Source organism: Athene cunicularia (genome assembly GCF_003259725.1).
Source record: "Athene cunicularia isolate RWA chromosome 3 unlocalized genomic scaffold, athCun1 chr3_part1, whole genome shotgun sequence".
In the NCBI taxonomy this organism is placed as follows: Eukaryota; Metazoa; Chordata; class Aves; order Strigiformes; family Strigidae; genus Athene; species Athene cunicularia.
In genome coordinates this window covers 120,596,277-120,620,787 of record NW_020799097.1, presented here as the reverse complement: position 1 = coordinate 120,620,787, position 24,511 = coordinate 120,596,277, and the positions used below count along the sequence as shown (strand labels likewise).

Below are 24,511 nucleotides of genomic sequence, written 5' to 3'. Positions count from 1 at the left end.
TACAGCTCAAGGGTAATGCAATCATTCTATTGCTATACTATTTAATTCCCTCTTCCAATGCATTTGTTTGTGCTCCACAAAGTGAACTGTAGGTCATCAGGAAACATTGACAAGCACAGTAAACTAGGAAACCGTATCTACTAAGCAACAGAAATAGTTAGTAGAACAGCATCAGTTATTTTGCCAGTGGAGGGAAAACCTTACAGTATTGCAGCACTATTTTTTCCCCACTTTTTTTTTTTTTTTTTAAAGACACTGATACAATGGGAGCTTTTAGTCACACTCCATATAAAAATATATAATAAAAACTATTATTTTTTCACCTCTTTAGGGATATGGAAAATGACACTGTGATCCCACACACTGTTTAGCCTCCATACAAATTGATATCTGGTTTGTCATCACTGAATTCTCTAATCCAAACATAAAACTGGTATTTTAATTTCAGCTGGGTTTAGTGCAGCATGAAAGGAAAGAGGACCAGTCAGATGAGATTTCTTGGGACCCCCACACCTTCCAGGCGATGACAGCTATTGCTTTAAGTACTTGCCATTAACAACCAGTCACAATGTTAGTGACAGGATGTTACTAGCAGTTACTTAAAATGATAGATGTTAACGTTTTTCTGCTCTTTATGACTCAACACTATACCCCAGTCAGAATATTTTAGGAGCTGAATGCACAGCACTAGGTCAAAATGATGAAGATCATGGAGCCACTGGTTGAGGTGCAGAATGAGATGTGTCATTTGAGGAACATTAGGTCAAAGAGAATCCATGATAAGAAACTGTCATAGATTAAAGATTAAGGTTCATCCTTTAAACTACTTCACATAAGGGGAATTCTCCAGCATTGGGTCATTTTGCTCTTTCACACATAGGAGAACAACATGAAACTCTACACTCTGAAGATAAGTCTTTGATGTTAACATCTTTTAACAACTCTCCCAATGAGATACAGATTAAGGAAAGATACTTTGATCCTGATTTAGAACAATGTAGACCACATTTACCTCCGTACACATGGACAAGCTGCCCTGTGAAGTCTAAAGTACAGGAAAGCCCTCTTTCTACAGGAACAACACTATAGGGATAATGTTAAGCACCTGTGACTTTCTGGAGTGGAAAAGGATACAGCAAAAATTTCTTGAGAAAAGGAAAGCAAGAATGTTATTGCTCTGTGTTTTGCAGCAAGTAGCTGATTTACTTGACCAACTTAACCAACCAGACTGATCCAAGCCCTTCATAACATGCATTATGCTGTGCATTATTAATCACACGAAGTCAGAACAGGTTAGAGATAAACCAGCTTTTATATCAGCAGTAATCAGTAGCTCATCACATCAAAATAGCATTTGTAATTCTGAATCTACCTTGAGATGACATACACTTCAGGAGAATTACAATCTCATGATCTAGGACAAAGGGAACTTTCCAGGTGTGTGCAAACATTCTTAAATGAAAGTTTTCCAGTTCTTTCCCAAGAATTCAAAGCAAACCTTTCCCCCAAAATGCAAAATTAATAGCTCTGAAAAGCTGTCAGACCACCTACCTTCAGCATCATCTTGGAGGTCCGCAGGCTGCTCTGCTTTGCTCTTTGTGGGAGATGGAGCTTGGCCTTTTTGTTCCAATCCTTTAAACATTTAAAAACCCCAACTTACATATATTATTTTGAAATAGTTTTATTGTTTCAAATATTACTATGTGTGATACCACAACTATGAGTACATTTTATCTCAGCACTCAATTCAGTACCTGATGTCTATCTTTCTATTATTAAAATTAATTACTGCATCATCTGCTGTAAAAGTCAGAATAGGTGTCTTTCAGCCTAGGATGGACTTTCTCTAATTTTCACAGGACAGCAGTGAAGAAAGGTCATACTAAAATAACGTACTTCTTCACAAGATCTTAATCTTTTCAGAAATAAAAAGAGAATGTTTTAATTTGTAGTTTTTAAGATAATATATATTTTACTGCATCACAGAACTGTGGAGAAATAATCTGAATGAAATTTTCTCCCCTCAGCTCAATTCTCCATTCAATGTTATAACACAGTAACAAATAAATATTGACTGAAATTAGTAATGAAATGAAAGGTAGGGAAGCAAGTTTGATAGTGAGGTAAAGTTAAGGAAATTAAAGCTTTACAAGATAGAATTGTTCTGGCTGAAAAAATCCATTGCAACCTTCTAGCCAGAACACTACAGGAAGGAGGACAGGGAAGATCTCCTAAGGAAGAACAGTAACTGGGGCCCATTAAGTTTAAGATCTCTCCTGTTTGTAGGGACTGAAGTTCACACTGTTTAATATGTTTGTTAAACTTTAAAAATTATGCAGTTTTTCTACAACATTTTCAAAATATCCTGTCATCTCCACATAAAGGATGAAATTACTTTCATTTGTTTGTTTGCTATGATAGACCTCAAGGCAGGAACAGTTAGCACAGAAAGCCCATTAGTACAAAAGGGAGGGCCAAGCTGGAAATTAATCATAAACGGTATTTGTAAATTAAGATGGTTAAAGAAAGCAGGTTCACTAATTAAAACATTCTTCAAACATTGTTGCTTAACCATGAAAGCAGAGAATGGCAGACAATTAAAACAGAATTCATTGCACCTATTGAATCTATTCAACCACGACAGGAAAATCACTTTCTGACATTTGACTTTCTGTCAAACCTCCCAATTCCCTGTGGCCAGCTGAGCGCTTGGGAGAAGGAGAAGCCTGAGGAAAATGTACTTTTGTGTATGCTGGAAAGAAACCTTGACCACTTGTAACCAGGAAATTTGGGAAGACACATGACCTTGCTTGATTTACCCCTATTCCTGTGCTGTGAGAAAACAGGAATCATGGTATGACCTCAAACTGATTAGCTAATTAGCAACTGAGAAAAAAGCTATCTACATGTGTATTATAAATTGCTTCAGTGTTCTGAAAGCTCCCATCTCTTCTGCTGTCACACATACCCCGCACAATCATCTACTCTGTACGTCACTGGATTTTTAAACAGCTCTCAGCAATCAGATGCCCAGTTCTCATAAAGTACTCAGCTCTGCTAAGTGCTGTTGATACTACCCCCTTTTATCTTCCACCCTTCCACAACTACATATATCTAGAATTAAAATGCTGAAAGTTTCGAAACAGGAGGTATGAAAGAAGTAAGCAAGGATGTGGAAAGGTAACTTGCAGGGTCAAGGGGAATGCTGTGTTTGTTCAAGAGACAAAAAGGGAGTGAATCATGGCTTTGCATGGAGCCCGGGAAACTCAGAAATATTCTCTGCCTGCACTCCTAGGAAACTGTTATTCTACTGTACTTACGTCCAAAACCAAACCAAAACAAAACAAAACAAAAAACAAACAAAAAAAAGAAAAAAAAAGAAAAAGAAGGGCCACGGATTGGGAAACTTTACATGAAGCAACAGCTCAAAATGTCAACAAAAATCCCCAAATTGAGGTCTCTATGTGAGTACTTAAACTCCATCTCACTTGCTTAATTTTATGGAATAAGCATTACTCCAAAAAGCCCAACTGAATATTGTTCTTAAAGGTTTATTCTAGAACAGAATTTCTGTTTTGTAATAGAATTCCATATAGTTCAGGGCATGAAGGGCCCTTAGTGATCAGTAAGTAAAGCCAGTTACTGCAAAGCAGAACATGCTGTGAGGTTTGGCTTGGTATCAGGAGGCAGACCCCTCCCGACAGCACTTCACGTAAGACATCATGTGTCATGTCATCGCATTTGCTCATGTGAATTTGAAATTAAAATACAATATTTTGAGGAAAACAAAGAGTTTTCTAGTGCTAAGATGAATTTATTTCTAGAGTGGTGAGAATGTAGGATTAACCACAAGAAATACTGTGGGGAAAAATAAAGGCAAAACCTGCCAAATAAAGAAACATTTTGTCAACTGTTTAAAGGGACCACTCAGGAGCAATGGCAATAGAGTTCAACAAGAACTTCAGTGCAAAAGAGAGATTCTGAAAATAACCAGGCTTTTAAAGATTGATTCCTGCCAGCATTCTCCCATTCTTTTAAGAAAGAACTTGAATATTTACAGTGGACCATACTGATGTATGGCTTCTTTGGTTCTAATGCCACTCTGAACTACCTGCTACGTTCCCTTTTTTGGTTGACAATGATTCACATCGGGGGACTGAATCAATAGGAGTGTTTCAATCAACATTCACTGCTCTAGCGATGAATTTTATCATCTAACCAATCTGTAAGGCTTCCTCCAGTGCCACAAGTGAAATGTCAATCAAGTTTAAGTGCAAATGTCCAGCCAGGTCTTTCAGGAGTATCTGAATACATTAGATAATATAACCAACATCTTAATTGACAGCACAAAGATGGAGAGGGAGGAGGCTTACATTCAGAGAAGTTAGAAATGATACTATCTCAAGAGAAATGATCTTTGCACTCTATAAAGAACTTTAAAATACTCACAAAAGGATGCAGAGGCACTGTCCCAGGAGAACAAGATTTCAATCACAATTTCACAGCTTTTTAGCAGATTTCCCCCATTCCAGAGACAGAAAAGGATTTGTGCAGGCTTCAAAATGATGTCTTTTTATTATGGTCAGAATACAACTCTTAACCCTTTCTGCTCTCCAACAGTATCTATGTTTTTCAGAACAGTTAAGACAAACATTAGAGAAATTTTGCCTGCAAAACTGTGTTTAAAAAAAGCACACCAGGACAGGTGTCTGAACTGATCATAAGATAAGCTTTTCTATTTATGATCATCTGTGCAAAAAAGTTTCTGAGCTCTAACACTGGGAGAAATTATTCTTTTTTATAGGTTAATTCAGAGGGTCAACAAGCCACTTAAATCTTACAGTCTGTCTCCAAGTATGCTATTCCCAAAATCCCTCACAAGTTCCAAATCTCCCTGGTTACAAGTGATTGCTATTTTAATATCAGAAAAAAAAGAGAAAGTCTCCCTCCAAAAAAAGTATCCAAGTACAAGAGTGTGCACACAGTGGAGTATACAAAGAAATTCTGTATTTATACAGCATTGATTATAATAGGGCTTCCCTTGTTAGTGTGAACAAAATCCTTCATCCTGCCATTCTTGTGGAGTAATGAATAGGTGGTTAATTAGGATGCTCAGGATAGAAACAGTATGACCAGCAGGGCATTTATGATGAACAACTACTAGATGAGAAATGAGAGACAGCAATGTGGCAGCATTCATAGAGATGAGGACAAAAGGTTTTGGTACCTGGTGCAGAGTGAAACTGAACAGGTTGAGGGAGAATATAGATTCAGAACTGAAACTCTCTTCTGTATGTTTGGGTTTTTTGGTTGTCGTTGTGGGGGTTTTTTGTTTGTTTGTTTGTTTGGGGTTTTTTTAATAGTAAGAGAATTAACTTATATGAGTGCATAATAACATGATACTATTGTGTATGAATCTGGACCATGCTTCTCATAATAGCACATGCTTCTATAATTTCCATGTGCAATCCCTGCAATTGCTCCCACAATTATGGCAGTATTAGGGCTTATTTTGCATGCTTCTTTGCATCGATATGGGATTCTACGGGTATAAAACCAAAGTCCTTCAGAAGTTAAAAGTTTAGAACAATCTTCCCTTAATGGAGCTTAAAACATTAAGCATCATGACTCTGCAGTGTTAAATCACTGAAGTTAAAAGGTAGACAAGGCTATTAGGTCATCTGGTCCTTCTCTTTTCTCATGTAGGAAATCATTCATACAGTAAAGCTGAGATGTAGAACTGCACAGTCCGTACCCGCTATAACTATATCTACCCTTTTGACTCAAGCCATTCTATCAGCAAACTGTATGAGATATGATAACATCAAAGCACTTTGAATTAAATGGTGCCATTAAGTCAGCAGCTGCTACAAGACACGGCATCCAGAATAACAAACTGACAGGTTAAAATCCTGAGTGTCAAACGTCATTAAAAGAGTGGCCCTGAGTGTGTATATTTAATAAGACTAGGTTATTTTTTATTTTTAAATGTTTTTCTTATTCTAGAACATCCAATATATGCAGTGATGTTATGTGATTAATTCGCTAAAATGATTCACGCTTGTTGATTTTATAGTATTAATGTAGATATTCACGGAGATTATCTGGCAGATGCAATTAAGATACTCCCTTACTTATTTTGAAGAGAAATCATAGAGAGAAAGGCCTTTCTGAATGTACTTAGATATTTGCACATTAGAGTGGTAGAAACACAAGACAGATTACTTTCATAATGTATCCATCACTCAATAATGCACACATTTGGTCATCTGTTATTCCTTATTCCTGGCTAATGCGCTAGCTGTTCCAAGGCCTAATCTGGTGTGCACTGAAGTCCATGGACATACTCCCACTAACTTCAGATGACACCAGACCAGGATCAGGTTTTTTTCTTCTAATTCTTGCCACAAGGTTTAAATTATGACTGATTCTGTAACCTCTATCTCATTCTACTACATTCTTCAAATGGAGGTTGGTACAGATACTATGAGTCTAACATCTCATTTGTGACCCTGTTGTACTACTCTGTTTCCTCTTGGTTTCATACTGGCCCTCAGAAGCACCTAGTCAATAGGAAGTTGGAGACACAGGAATTTAGGTGAAATTTAGAATATTTCAGTCTCTGCCAAAGGTCCTACATGTGTGTAGTCTGCAACATGTGCTCTCCAGGAATTCAACATTTTCTCCCCCCTCCCCCCTTAAGAATAGGAATTGAAGAAATAATCCCAAAACAGATTGGATATGGACAGCTCAAAAAACCAGGGTCATCAATATTGATGCCAACTGCTGACTCCATCTGCTGGAGTCATGACCCATGAAGTCAAGTGGAATGAAGAATGATTATTCAATTAATATCTTGAAATGGTAACTAGAAGCTGCTACTCTGGTCTTCTGTTAGTACAGTAAAAAAGCAGATATCCTTCAAACTGATAAAAATCTGAATATAAAAAATTAAAACTCCCCCTAATGCAGAAATTACATTTGCATTTATAGTTCCCATAAACACATCCTACAATCATTAAGAAGTCGATACACAAATAGGTCAAAAGGGCATAACTTTTGTATATCTGCCCCACTACTTGGAGCAGTTCTACAAAAGATAATACTTCTCTTTAGCCATGTAGATATCGATTGCTGACAATCGATACACTGATTCCCAAAATATATCCAGGTGATAAAGAAATAAACAAGTATGTGCTGTTGAAGCTTATAGCACCCTACAGGCAAACCTGTGAGAGAAGCTATGATCTCAGCTATCTCATATACACAAAGAAACAGACAGTTAGGGAAATATTTTCCTCAAATGACTTAATTCAATGATAATTTCCCAAAGCAGTTATGTAGCTTCACCTAAATCAATGAAGCTGTGAAGGATACACGGCAAGAAAGAAGAGACCGGCTATTAAATGGAAATGCACTTCCTTTTAATTCTAATTTAAATTGCTTAAAAAAAAAATCAATGTAATTTGCATAATCTCCATAAAAGCAAGACAAAAATGCAAAATAATTGGGCTTATAAAAGTATACATGCCATGATAACTGTAAAAAATGAAATGTTAGATGAATACTGCAAATTCAACTGCAGGAAAATCTTTGGCAAATGTTTGTTGTATAATGACAGTCTTTATTTTTCTACTTTTATGTATGTATTTATAACTATATCAATCACAGTAATTGTATTAAAATTTCTAAAAGTTCCTATCCAGTAATCTTGACACCAAAAAGTAATTATAATTATATGTAATAAAATCAACAGGCCAGAACAGCCATAAAAGAATATGCTAATCCATCAGTGTAACACATATCTATCTGTGTATATCCACGTTTTCACATCTATGCATACACACCATTCTTCAAATATTTCTAATTTCTAAGCTAATTAACTGGTTGCATAAATCATCATAATCCATTTGTCTTTACAACAATTTTGCCAATTTAAGCAGCCAGCATACTGCTTCAAAAGCTTTTACCTCTGTTTTCTGTCTGGTATATCTCTGACTTTCTCCATGTAGCTCTCCTTTCTGATTCTGCATCTTCTCATAAAGAGAAAAACTGGAAGTTACTGCACACTAACTGGGCTATGATGGGATCAGGGTCACAGAGAGCTGGGTGATAGCACACGTGCCTGGTGCGCTGTCACAGAAGGGTACTAGATGCTTAGGAAGGAGAGGCAGAGAAGAAGAGTAGGAGGAGCTACGCTGCCTATAAAAGGAGGTCCTTCACTGCCAGGAGTCTCATGGAACAGGATTTGTCCACTGAGAATCTCTAGGAGAAGGTCAGCAGGGAAAGCAACACAGGGTGCTGTGGTGGAAACCTGTTACAAAAAGCTGTATCAAGAAGATTAAGTGGATGAAGCTCTCTACAAAAACTAGCATAAGTCTTCTGACTGGAAGCTTTTGTCATCATGGGAGATATCTAATCCTACATCCTCTCCTCTTCTTGTTCCTCGGGCTTTTTTTTCCTTTATATCTATCTATCATTTTCATTTCAAGTCTATCCACATCCACAAACCCTAAACACTGACACTTGTTTTAAGCAGCAAAGTAGGAGGACTAGGAAAAAAAGCCCTCTGAAATACTGTCCAATCAAGTTTAATGTATTAAAGAGTTTGCGGGAGAGTTTTGCTACCGTTTTCATTGCAAACAAATCATGGCCGCTAATCAGAATTGCAAATGACTCAAGAATTGCTGTATTCACACCTTTTTACAGATAAAAAGACTGCAGAATTTTAATTATTTCCCACTGATGTTCAAACTAGTTATTAATAAGAAGCAACTGAGTATCACCCAGAGGCTCATAACAGATGATGACATTAAAAAGGTAGTGTCAGCCATTCTTGCCATGTACTATTTATTATCAGGGATGGTTTGCCCTATGTTATGTTAAAACCCAGAGATGACTGTCGTAAATCGGCAGTAAATGACTGGCACTGCTTATCACAACCAAGGCAATTAGTTTCATGAATTCTTTCAGTTTGGTTGCTGCTTCGGAGAAGTGATGTATTTTAGCATAAAACGTTGTTAACTCACCTGTCTCTTCACTCAGCTCAGTCCCTTCTTCATTTGCATCATCTGTCAAAAAAAATTGAAAGAAAATGGTATCAGGAAACATCTAAAATGAAATATTCCATGTTTCAAATTGCCCATATCTTAGCTCACCTCCCCCCATTTAACACTGTGCAGTGAGATCTGGAGGTGGATGGGAAAAGAAGGTTTTGATACTAGACAGTTACTACCAGATACAGAAAATGCAGCAAATAAAGACAGGGAATAAAATTCTGCATAATTTACAGAATTCTGCAAATTATGACTTGTATAAAATGAAATTGCATTCTCTTTTCTAGCAGAGTTTTTGGTTTACTTGTCAAGTTTCGGTCTGCTTTGTTTCCTGGGAACAGCTGGCTATGTTATGAGAATTAGTTATCCAAATATCGTACCACATAAAGAAGTTATTATAAATTTGCCAGACAGAACTTTGGTTTAAGACCAGACTTGGACCAGCCAAGAATTGAACGCTTGTAATTAAGACGATATATGAAGAAAGCAGATTCCTTTTGCAACAAGTTGCATTTTGGTAACAAAGGAATTTCTTACCACATTTTTTTTTTTTGATGAAGAAAAAAAATTAGCTTTAGTTAACATCTAGGTAATTCAATGTTCTGGAGCCTTAATCATCTAATGGAGAACTCATTAACCACAGAAGTTTATGCTAACTATGTTCCTAATTCATATAGACTCCATTTATATCCTTTTAAATAGATTTGGGCATGGGCAAATTCTGTAGCAATCCTACAATTTCTGTCTAAAGTTTAACATCTTTCAAACTTGCATATATGCATATTATGAGCACCATTTGAACCCAAAGGAGTTTTGCAGTATTACAATCAATGGTAATCAAAACTAAGAGTAGTATTTCGGTCCTAATTTACAGGGTCAGATTTTTATACTATGAACTCCACTGAGATCCAAATGCTGTACTACGTCCTATGAGGATTAAGCTGTTTTCATCAAGATTTGAAGCCTGAAAGTTTATTTTAAGTAGCATGAGAACAGAACAATTGGTTAACAATAGAGGCCTCCACTGGGAATTATGTTTGCTATAAGCATTAAAATTACGAGCATGAGAATTTTCATGGGTGCTTGTGAATCTACAGTAGATGTATCCATATCCATCCTTCTCTCCCTTCCATCTCATTCAGACATGATCTGGAAGGCAGGACTTTCAGAAGCCACTAAACAACAGCAGGTTACGTTTCTCCTGAGTACGTTTTAGTCTACCTCAAAGGATCAGGACTGAAAAAAGTCATTGCACATTCTACTTCCTTTCTTCTTATTCTGCAAACCATTATTTTGGAGATCAAAAAGGCACATGGACCCCTACTGTACAAATATGAATTCGTACACAGAAACTTTAAGGAGCTTTGACAAGTGACTTCTGAGATAAGAAAATGAAAAATCTTGTAAAAGCCTATGGGATTTCTGCCACTGACTTCAACAGAGCCAGGATTTTCAACTGGAGTCCTGACATTTTTCAACAAACCACTCAGAAAACGTTTGGTTAACACAGAGATTATTAATTATTCAGTTTCCAATAACATGTTCTTTCTATGGAAGCATTTGCAATGAAACCAGCATGATAAAATTTCAAATTACTCTAAGACTTGACACTAAATCAGCAGAATATAATATCTTAACATACATATATCACCTGGTCTTCTGCGGAAGTTCTTAATTATAGTGCTGTAAGTGACTTGGAATATGAAATTCCCAAAGCAACAGAATAGCTTCTAAGATCGTGATAATGGACACAGACAAGAAATCTGATGTTATTAAAAAGTAGTGAAGTCATTATGCAATATAATTATGAAGAGGCAAAGACTGCTTTTGTGAACTAATTGTGAATTAAAGGCTGTTTTTCCTGGGAAAAGGAACCTAAGTCTTGCTGTAAGACAGTAAAGTCCTCATGTCACTACTGAAAATGGGAATTGGGCTCCCAACTGCTTGGTGACATGATCTCTAGGTCATTGTGGTGCCTTTGAAAATTCTACCCCAATCTAGATCTGAATTTGAGTTTCACTTTGGCCCACAGCACTCCCCAGTCACTTCATGTGTCTATAATTCTTACTCGTACACTATTAATGCATCTGGCGGAAGTGCTTCCCTGTCCAATATAAAGCAGCCTCTTTCACTGACCTTGGTTTGGCTGGCTAAAGTGATAAACACCATGTTTAGTTGGCAGACCTCTATGCCAAAACCAATTATTTGAGACAAAACTCAGTATTTTAGAAATCTATATCCAAAATTCATTCACTTCCCCCCAAAAGAATGATATTACAGGCAGTTTTTTGGTTACTGGTTCTGAAGAAGTAAAAGCAAGTAGAAGTATTTTTTACTGAAGCTCTACATGCCTAATATAAAGCAGAATCAGTGCCAAGATTGCTATAAATTAGATTTGTAATACCTAGGGTTTGGGGGGGATGGTGTTTATGTTTCCTATACATTTTTTTACTCCATGTAGAGGAAGCCTTCTAGAGGTTTGCTTTGGTTTGAAATATGCACCACAGATGGTCAAACTCAAATCAAAATTGAGGAAAACCAGAGAAGAAGCCAAGAGTGAATCTTCTACGCTAGTAACCATTTCCTTAAAGACATACCATCAGTATTTCTTGGCCAAACTCCCCCATTTGAAAGACTGAAAATGATGTCCTCTGTAGCTCACATCCTTACTCAAGAGCTGTTGAAAAATAACTGGCTAGGAAAACACGCTATAGGGTGTGTATGCACGTACCCATTCTTGGTTGCTCTTTTGACTGGAGAAGCAGAACAGCAAACTTTCACATGGCTTCCCACTAAAGCCCTGGATTTTGGGAAGCTCTACCAAGATGACCTTGCTGAAAAAGGAATGACAGACCTTGCAGCTTGAAGTGAGAGGAAGACTGACAGTGACTCCCTGCAAGTGTCAGCCCACCCCCCCAAGAAAGCCCGCATCAGTATTTAGAAGGCTTGGGATACAAGGAAGCCATCTAACCCAAAATGTGTCATATGGTTGAGAGTACAAAATTTTCCAGCTTGTAAATTGGGCTATAGTATATAAAATTAAGGTATTAGATGGCTGATGTATGGGAGAACAGTTTCCAGTAAAGTATAAAATAATTTACAGTTGAGAGTGAACCTATGATTGAAACTCGCCCTCTAACTCTCATGCTATCTGAGGTAACTGTATCTCTAAAGATCACAGAGCTTTGCATTTGGGAGCAAGTCGCTCAGAGCATACACATTTGTATAAGTCATAGGCTCCCTGGTAGAGTCATGTTCCAAGTGATGCCTGTTACTCTTTCATTCCCCTCTCCCTTGTTACCTGCTGAGCTCTGTGAAACAGAGTAATTGTACCATACCTGCTCTTACTGACACTGGAGAAGAGGATGCCTTCTTCTGTCGTATACTTTATTTTTTTCTTTTGCCTTGCTAGTCAGGTTCTTTCTCTGTCTCACTAGTCATTGCATAGAAGCAAACACAAGCCAGATGGCTAAAACCATCAATCTGTGTTAAGATTTATGTTAGGAACAGAGAGGTGAAAGGCTCTAAATACCACTGCTAATCCCCAAAGCCATTAAACCGCCTCCTCCTTGTTGCTTACTCTTCTATTTGTATTCTTCTTCATGTTAGCACGTGGAGAGTCAACACTGTACAAACACCTTTTATTTTTAACTGTGCATGCATTGAGGAGCTCTTACAGGAGAGCCAGCTCCACACTGCAGGAGGCTGCTGTTTCATCTGCATTCAGGCCCTGCATCCTGGGCTGGCGGAGCTCCCCCAACAGCACTGCGTGCTGCTAGCTCCTCCCTGTCTTTTTGCCTGGTCTCATCCTTCAGGATTTGTTCCTTTTTTCAGCACTTTCTGCTGTTTCCCGATTTCCATACGTTTCCTTATTCCCAGCCAACTCACGTGTCTCAGTCTTGTGAACCCTCCACGGACTGAATGTAACCAGGGGAGGGGCTGGGATGGCACTGGGGGACCAGACCAAACAACCCGCTGCAGCCACACACTGGCAAGCAGGGTAATGAGATGGGCAGAGCTGTACACAAGGTTGAAGTGATAAAAGTGGTGGTCATACCACTGATGCCTCAAAAAAAAGCCAAACTCAAAAAACCCCATAAAACCTTTCAGCACTGACAGCCACAGCCATTCTGTTGAGCTTATTTGCTATACAGAAATAAGGGTTCAGCTGAAAAAGTTCCTGCCGTCAAGCATTTGCCTAGCAGGTATTTCATGATCTGCCTGGACAGCTTCCACTAGAATAACAGAGAATATGTGGTGAATAGTCTCACAATACTGAGGAAAATGGATCCCATTTTGGGGCAGTTTCTTCTTGCTCAAACAAAAAACTCTTTGTGTCCAACCTTGGAGTGGGCAGCAGTGTGGGCCAGGGTACTCACCTGATGCAAACTGTCTAAACTGTGATAACATCAGGGTTCCAGCAGCTGAAAAGACCAAGTGAGTTCTCACTCTCCATATTTCTCTTTACCACACTTGTCTTTCCAAAGCTTTGTCCCAAAGCTTCCCCCATCCAACTACATGAACATCTTAATATCCTTAGGGAGCTTTATGATCGTGTGTTTCATGTCTATTTTCAATTAGTAATTGAAAAATCACTTCTTGATTGCTTACAACCACTGCTGCTACCCAACAGTAACTTCACAATAGTTTACAGGCTCTGTGTCCATCTCAACATAAAAGAGTCAATGTTCTTGTAATATAGTAAACCACAGAAAAACACCCTAGGGCTTGATGAAGCCCAAATATACATATGAGGCTTGCAAGACCTAGGAGCTCACGAGCTCTTTTGGTTGTTTTGATCCCTCCAACATAGTTTTCCACTGGGAGAATCCAACAGACTGACCAATAGCACAGAAAAAGGAAATATTTTCTTTGAGGAAAAGCAGATTTGGAAAACTGCCAGATGAAATCAGCTAAACCCAGGCCTGACTCTTTTCACATCTACTTGTAAAAAAATTGTATTTTCTATAAAGCTTTCCCTCATCCTCAGTGCTCATAAGAGGAAGGAGAAAAAAAAGACAAAGGTAAAACAAAAAGATCCTTAACAAAAAAAGGCATATTCTTCTGCTCTGGAAGAAGAAATAGGACTTATTCTGGTTCTGAACTTTTGGATCCTTTCATCATGCAATCCTGCATACAGAGCAAGAGGCACTATATAAGCCTCCACCTGCTAGTAGGCAAATTGAATCAAATTTTTAGTCCGATTATAAAAAACTTCCACCGTACATCCTGGCCTTACTATAGCACCGGTGCAGTTTTTCTTCCCGTGTTGCTTAGTTACACCAGTCCCACAACACCGGAGTCTCACTGAATGTAAAATGTGTTTGTAGCTTTTGAAGCCGTATCAAATAGAAATCCTTAGTACCAACCTCCTAAGAAGTTAGGCACTGCTTTTTCTGTCACCACATAGCTGGCTTCTTTTATGTACCATATCACTTGATCTGCTGTAAAATACATATACCCATGTGAGCCTCAGCGGCATATAAAGGCTATGCAGTAGCTGTCATTCCCACTGCGAATGAACTGGACAACATTGTTCCAGTGCAGGAAATGGTGCTTACAGCCAGGATCAGATCTGGATTTCTATTTCTCAGATGCTTCTTACACAAAAGGAATGAGGCACTACTCAGGAAGATATACATCAGTTTTAAAAAAGGAACCTGTTGCAGAACTTCCTTATTTCCTCCCTGCCCTAAAATATTGAAAACAAACGAGTTTTGTTTACACAAGTGATAAAGTGGATTTCTCACCCCTATGTACGCTAATGTAGTAGTCACACACAAAATGGTGTGTTCTGCATGTGGTGACACATTTCTAAATACAAACTTCTAACAAAATCTCATCAGTAACCTAAAGCAGAGGCAATCAAGATGACGCAAGCACAAATTTAACTGCGTCCTAATTAGAAGCACTCGAGCACATGAAGTGACTCAGTGTCAGTGACCAGAGAGGACAGGGTGTTTTTGAGCATGACATAAAATGTATTTGGAATGCTTCACATGGGATGCCGCAATACGCAGCACAACAGGAAGAAAAGATCCCAGACTGAAGATATATTCATAGAAGGCATTATACAGAAAAAGCTTCTGCTTGTTCACCTTGTTGTACCAGGCACCCGTGTGTGAAGGACTGAGTACAGAACAGAACAGCAATACATTTCCCTCCCCCTACCAGTCTCTCCCAGAGCCTAAGGTTACAATCTAGAGCATGGTGATTAATAGCCACTGTCGGACCAGTCCTCTGTTGGTTGAGCTAATCCTCTTTTTAACTATATTTAAGACCTACAGGCTCTGCAGCACCTCATAGCAAGCATTTTTATACCCTAACTATATGTTGGGTGAAAAACTACTTCTTTTGCTTGTTTTCACCCTGATTCATCATTTCCTGGGACACCTTGCACTTGTTACATGAGATGGTAAATAATTACTCCATATTCACCTTTCTAATTATCGCACTCATCATTTTCCCTGTGCTCTCCCATGCTGTTAGCACACACAGCAGCCTGGTCCTTGTGTTTGCGTGACCCCCGTGCCTTCAAGGGCATCCTCATCACTGTTTCAATGCAGCCCTTATCCAGGTCTCTCCCAGGAGCCAGAAAGTTCAGGGATTTGGAGCAAATGGACAAATACAGAGAAACAGCCATTTCCCCTGACTTCAGGATTGACCGCAGGCTCCATCGTCAATCTCACAAAAGGAGACAAGGAAAATGTCTGCAAGATGCTACTGGAGCAAAGAAGAGGAGGCTTCCATGTAGCGAAGCAAAAGCTCCTGACAACAGTGCTTTAATAGGTTATGGTTCCATCTTCTGTCCATACCCTTCCAAGCAGTGCCATTGCTTCTATCAGGAATGAGGAGGCAAACAATCTTCCAGATCATGCAGCAGACAGTATCACAAGCCTTTGTAAAACCACGTACAACCAGAGGATCCAAGCCCAAATTTTGAGGTTACTGGTACTTGCGACACACAGCCACAGTCTAGAGCAATGCTCTGTCAGCAGTCAGCCAGAAAATAATTCAGAAGGGATCATACCAGGGAGTTTTATTGTGATTCACACTGAAGCAGGAAACTGCCCATTAACATTTTATTAGTACTGGAAACCCACAGCCATGTCAGAAGGTGCTAGGAACCCTCTCTTGGTCTGCATATCTCTTAAGATGCTGAAAATAGTATCTGAGCCATCAATTACATACTCAGACTCCCAAGCACCACTCCTGAGCTGCTTCTTATTCATCCTCCTGCACTACACTGAGACACTGGCAAAAGAGGCTAAGACAAACAACCCCAACGAGTGGTAGGACTGGCACAGTCATTGCCATGGCAAATGAAGACAAAAAGCCATAGAAAAATTTTGCTTCACAGTTTTACAAACACCTTTAGCTTTTTAGTTAGCTTGGCATTTTATGAGGTGTTTCAGATGCTTTTTGAAATGGACATATTTTAAGCATTATGGCTATATTAAACTTTTGGGTTGAGAACAGTTTTTACAGCATCCTATTTATGTTGGAGTGTACATTATCAGGATCTGTAGGTGCTGTGAGAGAGAACTCGAGCAAAGCCAGCATCCTGTTCTGGGGCACAGGCTCCTCCAGCTCCCCCATATAGATAGTGCTTCCTTCAAAGCCTCTGCTGCTGAGGGACAAGGAACCATCCTGGGAAACAGCGGGGCTGTGCTTTCCCCAGCTGTTTTAAATTAAGTCCTTCAGTGAGGGGTCTTGCAGAAGCCATCTGAGGATGACATCCTCCAATATAAAGACAGCTCAAAGGGGTGCAGAGAGCATTTCACACCCATGTGAAGTTGTCAGCGTGCCACAGCTTCTCCAAAACCACTGTTGCTTTTCACCCACCATACAATCCTCACTTGTCTCTGCCTGAACACAGGACTCCCCCTCGAGATTTCCAATCTGGGGGGAACATTAAATGCCGGCATGGAGTCCAGATAAGGCCAGATGGCTGTGACTGCATAAATACTGTGTGGTACCCTGGTATGCTCTCAATGGCTGGATACACAGCCCTGGAAAGGGATGCATGGTGCATCTCATTCACCATTTGAAAAGCCAAGCAGGATCTCAAAGTGACAAGTCAAAGGTTTCACAAGCCAGAGAAATCAGAAGAGTCCCCTGAGCGTCCCAATGCAACAGCAGGGATTGCAGCTCCATCAGAACTGTGGCCTCAGGGAAGCGAGACTCTTTTTGCTCCTTACAGCAAACAGGCCTGGGTTACGGGTGATGCTGTCCACAACCAGGGAACAGGCCAAAGACTGTGACACCACGTCCCCATCAGCTGCTGCTGCTGTGGCTGGTCACTCCGGCTCTGTCCCAGCTTCTGCTCGGCCCCAGACATGTTCATGTACCCACAAGGCAGTGTCTGGACGCAAATTTAGGCTCTGTGTCACCAGCAAGGACACAGCCCATCCACAGTGCTTTGAAAGCTTTGTGATGGGAAGCAGTGAAGAAGGGGAGATGACAGTGTGACTGCCTCTAGTTTAAACCTGTGAAAACACAGGTGGTTATCAGCTGTGAACATGACAACCTGAAAAATCCACACGAAGATTGGAAAACTAACTGCAACCAAAACCTTCATGATGGCCCTCACTGATCAGGAGAAGACAAAGGGATTTCAAACTCCCCCAAATCTTACTCTCTAATGTCCATTTCCAGGGGGCTTCAAGGCCCAGTGGCCTTTGCATGCTTGCCTGAACCAGTCTGAAAAAACAGAGCCTTGTGACTTATGAGGCAAATCACTACCCAGGTGAAATCTCAGATAAAGGATACCGGGTACTTCCAGTAAACCGCTTGGCACCTATCCACATAGTAAAATAAAGCCCATGAAAAATATTTTGTGGAATACATTCAGGTGATGAATTAAGGAAACGAATCGGCTCATGAACACTGCAAATGCAAATAGAGAGGCTAAATATATCAAACAAATTACCCATTTGATACAGGATTACTAAGGGCTAAGTTATGATTCCTTTGCTCACACTAAGGACCGATTCAGCCCCAGTGAAGTCTGCCATATTAAGCAGAGAGGATGATGCTTCTCAATACAGTACAGAAATTACAATCTCTGCTTAAGAGTTCACTCACGTATTAGTGCAGGGATCTGCCTTTTTAATACAAGGCCCTTCATTCAGCCATTTAGACAGTTTCCAATTTGATTCCAAGCCTGGTAGATCTCTTAACAATGAATTTCCTCTGCAATTGTAATATATTTGCACATTTATGCACAACTAGGATGCTGTGCATCCTCCTGAAGTAACAGGAGGATTAGTATGAGACAGGAGCTCTTATCCATGTGCCTTGGGTAGGGGGGACAGTGCTCTCGTCAACCAGGATAAAAGCAGAACATGCATTAAATGTCATAACCTGGAATAGAGGGGAGAGGAAGATTCTTTTCCAAGATCAAGCAATTTCTCTCTCTTTTTCCTAACACCAACTGATATGGCTCCAAAAAAATGAACAAGCTCTTGTGCTCAGCATCCTTTCATTAGCTCTGAAAGGACACAGAGTCTAAAAGCTTGCATCTTCCATCTATCAACTGTTCTAATAAAAGTGCAAACCTGTCGTCTCTCCAACATTTTTAGCGATACTTTAGTGAAGTAATTTTGTTACTCTGTTTAAAGTAGTGAGAACGTAATATAACCTTGAAGGCTGCAGCTTCAGAGTACTTGCCCTTTATAATGTTATTTTGGTCTAAAGAACATTTTCAGAAAAAATTATTCTTCTCTCCAATCCACTGATAACAGGTGGTAGATTTAGAAATACTTTAAGCATTACAATTTAGAGATAAACCTTTCACAATATGCAACAGCCATCATGAAAAATAAGCATTTGCCAAAGGTCCTTACAAGATTATCTATCTGTCATATTAAGTAGGTAGGTATACACAGTATATGGGAGGAAAAAAAAAAAAAAGGTATCTTTGCCTCCAGCTGGCAACTGTTTACAAATAATTTTACTCGTACGAATAGCATCCTACTATAAATACGTATCACTGTAAGGTAAATGTTGGTAAACCTAGGTTTTCAAGGGAGTCTGTATTTAAACCATTTCCTGGTCAGTCTTAAAAATACATATATTTAGCAATAAAAGAAATGCCTAGTATCCAGGCTTTATGCAAAATTCTGTTAGAAGAAACAATGAATTCCAAGAGAAAAAAAAATGGTGCAAATACCAGCTCCTTTCCCGGAAAGTTCATTAATAATACTAGTAGCGATGAATCCAGCAATGTAAGAACTACACATTTGAGCCAGAACTGCAGGCAAGGATATTTTATTTGCCTGAAAGATATGCAGCAAGACATTCTCCCAGATTAAGCAGACAGAATTTCCTAACACAGCTGAAGGGAGAATGGCTGGATTATCTCATTCTACTAGCAGATAGGAATCATTTGGTAAAAAGAAAAAAAAAAAAACCAAAAAATCACTGTAGCACCTAACATATTAAGCCAGTGATCCATCTTAAGTACAGAAGGTTGGTTGTTCTACCGAAACACGTCTTCCACTCTCGTTTTCCACCAGGACATACAAAAACTTTTCAGCAAAACCCCAGAGGTTAAACAAAAAAATTCTGCGTGGACCAGAACCATTTACTTTCTAAACCAGTGCTTTTCTGGACAATGACTAGGATGAGATCCTGAGTCTGAATTAAAGATTAAGTGGCGCTCCTCCTTGGAGCATGCTGGCTTTGACTCAGATTCTGTACAGGCGACTGATTACTGAGATGAAATCAGAAATGCTGAGACTGTGACAACCAGTCTGTTACTGAACAGCTTTGCTACACTTCTAAGATATGAAATTACTTAGAAGTCTGCCTCTTCCCCCTATATATTTAAAGTTTGCAAATGACAAGGCTTTTGGCAGTTGTCTTAATATCAGTACTACTACTCGACTAATTTCTTTGGCATTCCACTTGCAAAATAGGCCTAATGATATGTTCAACTAATGGAACAATTTCCCTATATCTATATTCCACTTACTCTAATGCACTGAGGTGTAACTCTAGCTTCATTTCATTATCACTTGACTAGCTCAAGCACTTGGATGTCTTTTTGGATTTATTAATGCACCGGCTTTAAAGTAATAACTATTTATGTATATAACTCCATGAATATATTCTTCTTTCTAAGCATTTTTGTCCACATCTATTAAAGTGGATGTATTTCATAATGTTTCTGAATGCAAGACACACTTATAAAACGTCTTGATGTTTTTTCTCTAAGCTGAAAGCAGTATCTAGTGTTATTCTCTCCCGTGAATGTTCAGATAGTGTCCTATCAATTTAAATTTAGGGCAAGTCTATCCTTAAAGACTTTCATTTCACTACATGAATAGATTCACTTAAAAACAAAACAAAACCACCAGAGTTTTGCCAATTCCTTCCACAGCCTAAATATCAGGAATTTATTGCCAAAGGTAGAGACAGTTGCTAATTCCTTCACACAGAAATATGGTGACTGAGTCCTCTGTGCAACGAATCAGTCCTGCAGAGAGATGGAATATCCCTATAGTAGGAGAGTCTGCTGATAACTTGTCAAAGCCTGCTATGTTAAATGAAGATGGCAATTCACAAGAGACCAGAAAAAGGAACAAGCAGCAGACATGATGGTAATCTGGTGATCACCATCCAGACCTTGAGCTAATGTTCCCAACCAGCAGGCTACAGGCAATTCAGGATGGGACTTACTTTAGCGGACATCTGTTGAGGTGGTGGTGCCCTGTGGAAAAGTGTTAATTCAAGATGGCAAAGCAAGCTGGAGACTGTATATTAATCGTTTGGGCACTCCTCCAGGAGACAGACCCAGATACTGATCATTTCTCCAGGGACACTAACGGAGAGTCATTTGAGTAGCCTGTATCTTTCCTGCCTCTTTCTGTCTCCTCCCAAGTTGAAGATCTAAGTGGCTCTTATAAGGGCACACTAAACGTCCATGGTGATACAAGATGTTAAAATCAGATCTCCCAAATCACTGACTACTGACCTAACCACAGAAAATCCTTCACTGAGTCAGGGATAAAGTTTTAGATGCTAAACTGGATCTTTTTAAAGCGCCAGCTCACCAGTCAGTAGGTGGTCATATCCTCCTGGAAACCAGCATCATTAAGGCATATCCAAACTGGTATTCAGAATTGCAACAGGGAGTGTATGAAAATGGGTCCTAGAATCTTCTAGTAATTTGTATCAAATTGTGACTGCTGAGAACTAAAACATCTTTTCTCTGGACAGCTGTCTGCATAAGCATTGGATCAACCTTTTGCATAGTCACATACCTGCAAACCACAGGATTTGCTGAACCTTAGAGAGTCCCCACCACAACCACCTCTTTATGGTCACATATCAAATTCCCAGTTTTAGTTCAAGCAAAAAAATTGTAAAAACTTTCCATGCATGAAAATAAACATACTTTTAAAACTATAGTACAACTGTACATCTACATAATGTAGCTTCTTTATATAACATGACACCCAACCACACATGTTCTTTGTAGACAGGAGTTCAGCAATGTCAGGTTTTGAAAAACCAAAAAAAGAAATAAATCTCCCATCTTCCTCTCTTTTCCCCTTTGGGCTTCAGCTCTGAAGCATCTTCTTGTCTCTCAGGTTTTAACATTTATAACAACGATACCAGGCTTTAATCCATGATTTCAACAACCTTAACAATGAAGGTGAGTACTAATACTCTAATTTGTTGACAGATTGACACTGTAGTCTACTCTCACTTAATCTGAAGGGCAGACACAGAGCCAGAAACAGTAGGCAGGGTACTGCCACTTCATCCTGTGTGTTGGGGTACACGGCCAAAAAAAAAAAAAAATCACACAGTGAATGGATTAGACATGAATGCGGTCTTTGAAATGCATGTTCAATGTGCTCCAGACAAAAATATGATTATTAAGCAGTTAGGCACCATTCTATACTACCTGAATAATTCAATAGGTTTTTAAGTTTTAGCTGCCAATCGTTGCAAACTGGAGATTACAGTCTTCTACAACAAGCTTTGTTCTAGTGAGATGAGACAGAAACATCACAATTTCCACACTACCAGCCAAAGCAAAAGGAAAAAAAACACTGTGGCCACTGTGACAACGTGGTTCTGTAGAATTACTGGAGACTCACAACACACCAAAGCTCTGCTTCTTATTACTCAAAGGTCCTTTCTACCAGACAGACAGACAGCATGGGGACTATTTAAGTGACTGCCACTTCTGAAATGGGTGATAAAGCAAAATACTAAAATCTGGATCTTGTCACATATAGTAGGACTGATGTCATAGAAAGCAAAATAAAATGGGAGGAGGTCAGGCTTGATAAAAAAAACCCCAAAAACTGAACACAGATTTCTAATGATATATGATGAAAATAAATCACAGGCATATGGGGGGGGAGGGGATTAACAAATTTACTCTCCACCAGGTTTTCTTAAATTCTAGAAAGTAACCTCCCGATTGGAACGTAAGATGAATGGCTAACATTTCCCAAGTGCTCCAGTGAGAGCCATCTTTCTCCCATTCATTCTTGCACAGGGACAGCTCAAGTTTAAAGTTCTCATTCAGACACAGTTGGGCTCTAACCCCTGCGGTATCTTTTCAGACCCAGAGAAACCCTACCAGCATTGTTAATGAAAGAGCAAAGCATGTACAAAGTGCATGGAAAAGCAATATACACTAGGAGCTATATACATTAGTGCAAATCATTTTCTTCTCAGAGTCAAGAGACCCAGTGCCACGCACCAGTTTTCAGGAGCAGATACGGATACAGCAGAAAATGAAGAAATGAGCTGTACTGAGAATACAAAAGCAGGCCTGGATTTTGCAAAAGCAGTATCACAAGTAGTTTTACCGGTTCACAAATTTTAAATGTCTGCATTTGTCCAGGATCAGAGCCTCTATGTGCAGCTGATCTTTAAAGAAAGTTCACATTTTAATATTTGGGTTAGGCAGGGAAAGAAGAAAGGATGCCAACTGTTGTCTTTTTGCTGCATAATTTTTTAAAGTCAGATGGCACTCAATTACTATACCTACCTAGAGGGAAAAACTCGCCCATTTTCTTCTTGAAAATTTTATAGTCAACCTCCAAAAAGACGCAGAAGATGATACGATCCACCTGCAGGAAACAAAATTATTCACGGTGAAATGATCGCAATCATAAACTTTAGCAATAATAGTTAATAAAAGCAAAGAAACTTTTAAGCCAACATGCTTTTATGCTCCAGATAAGCAAGAAAATATCACAGGGATGCATGTTTTGACTTTATTGTGCATCTGTGTTGTAATTTATAAAATAACATTTGCGACTGCAGCTCACAACTGTATTCATTGTTAACTGCCTCCTGTTTATGCAAACCACTCTTGAGCACAGTATAAATGACTTTTGGCATTCTAGATGAGTACTGGGATGCAATGTTTGATGAAAGAGTCACATGGGGGGCTTCTAATAAGCATACAAATGAGTAAACGGGTAAGCAAAGAGCTCTTTTTCCAATCCTTGTCCGACAAACCTATTTGCAAAACCATTTAGTATTTTAAAATGGCTTTAAAAGGTTTCATGTGGTTTTAATTTACATGAAACCACTTGCTCTTGCTATAATACAAGTAGAATGCAGCAAAACCAAAAGCTGATTAGATGACAGGTAGCACACGGGGTAAATAAAACATTTAATATGCCATCTACTTAGCAAGGCTGAGCATATCAATGAAACCACAGCCCATAATGTATGCGCCACCCACCAACGATTTCAAATAAATTGTTTGGGAGATCATTGTATGTGAAAGGCTTTTCTAAAAGAGACCAAAAAAACCAAAGCCAAACAAAATAAAAAACAAACAGAATTCCAAAGCCTATTTAAGACTGAAAAACACCCACGCTGGACTTCACTCTAGCCTTGCTATTTATTTGTTTTATCTGTTTGCATAGCCCAGCACAAATTGCCTCTGCAGCCAAAACCCAGCTCCAGGAGGGAGTTGGGGAAGTCAAAAAGACCCTCCCATGGTTGAGCTGAGGGACCTGCAACCTGATAATCCAGTTTTTCTCTGAAGTGCATGAGAGCTTAACCAGAAAGGGATGAAGCCCAGCAATAGGAAATTCAGCATCTTGGCTGGCATTATGCTGTCCTCATGTTTCTATGGGCAAAAAGCAGATCTGCCCTAGCGGAACTTCTCAGGAACACGTTTACACATACCAGAAAAAGCTCCAGCCTCCCACCCACAGGGAAACTGGCAGGAGGAATGCTCTTAAACAATGCCTTCTTTCCCTTACTTTCAGTAGAAAGTGCTGTTCATTTTGCTAGAGCTGCTCTTCGAAGCAAAGTACAAGTCTTGGCTTCAAAGATACCATTACGCTGAGCAGTTCAGGGTGTCATTTTAGAGTTCGAAGTTAGAATACGAAGGAACAAGAAGGGAACAAGAGCAGGCGATAATCGGTTATGCTGCGAAATGCTGGTAGTGGCTAACAAGGACA

General features: G+C 39.2%; 1 protein-coding gene across 5 annotated transcripts in view; it reads right to left on the bottom strand.

Annotated features, from left to right (window-relative positions):
• The window catches only part of MACROD2 (MACRO domain containing 2), an 887,639-nt gene that overhangs the window by 67,786 nt on the left and 795,342 nt on the right, over positions 1-24,511 (bottom strand). For 3 of the 5 annotated variants that reach the window (XM_026844750.1, XM_026844753.1, XM_026844755.1), the window contains exons 8-10: positions 23,077-23,158; positions 9,030-9,071; positions 1,552-1,635 (exon numbers count right to left, since the gene is read on the bottom strand). In XM_026844750.1, the coding sequence (XP_026700551.1) occupies positions 1,552-1,635; positions 9,030-9,071; positions 23,077-23,158 (208 nt within the window). The remainder of the gene's footprint in view (positions 1-1,551; positions 1,636-9,029; positions 9,072-23,076; positions 23,159-24,511) is intronic. The other 2 variants (XM_026844751.1, XM_026844754.1) reach the window with 1 other exon arrangement.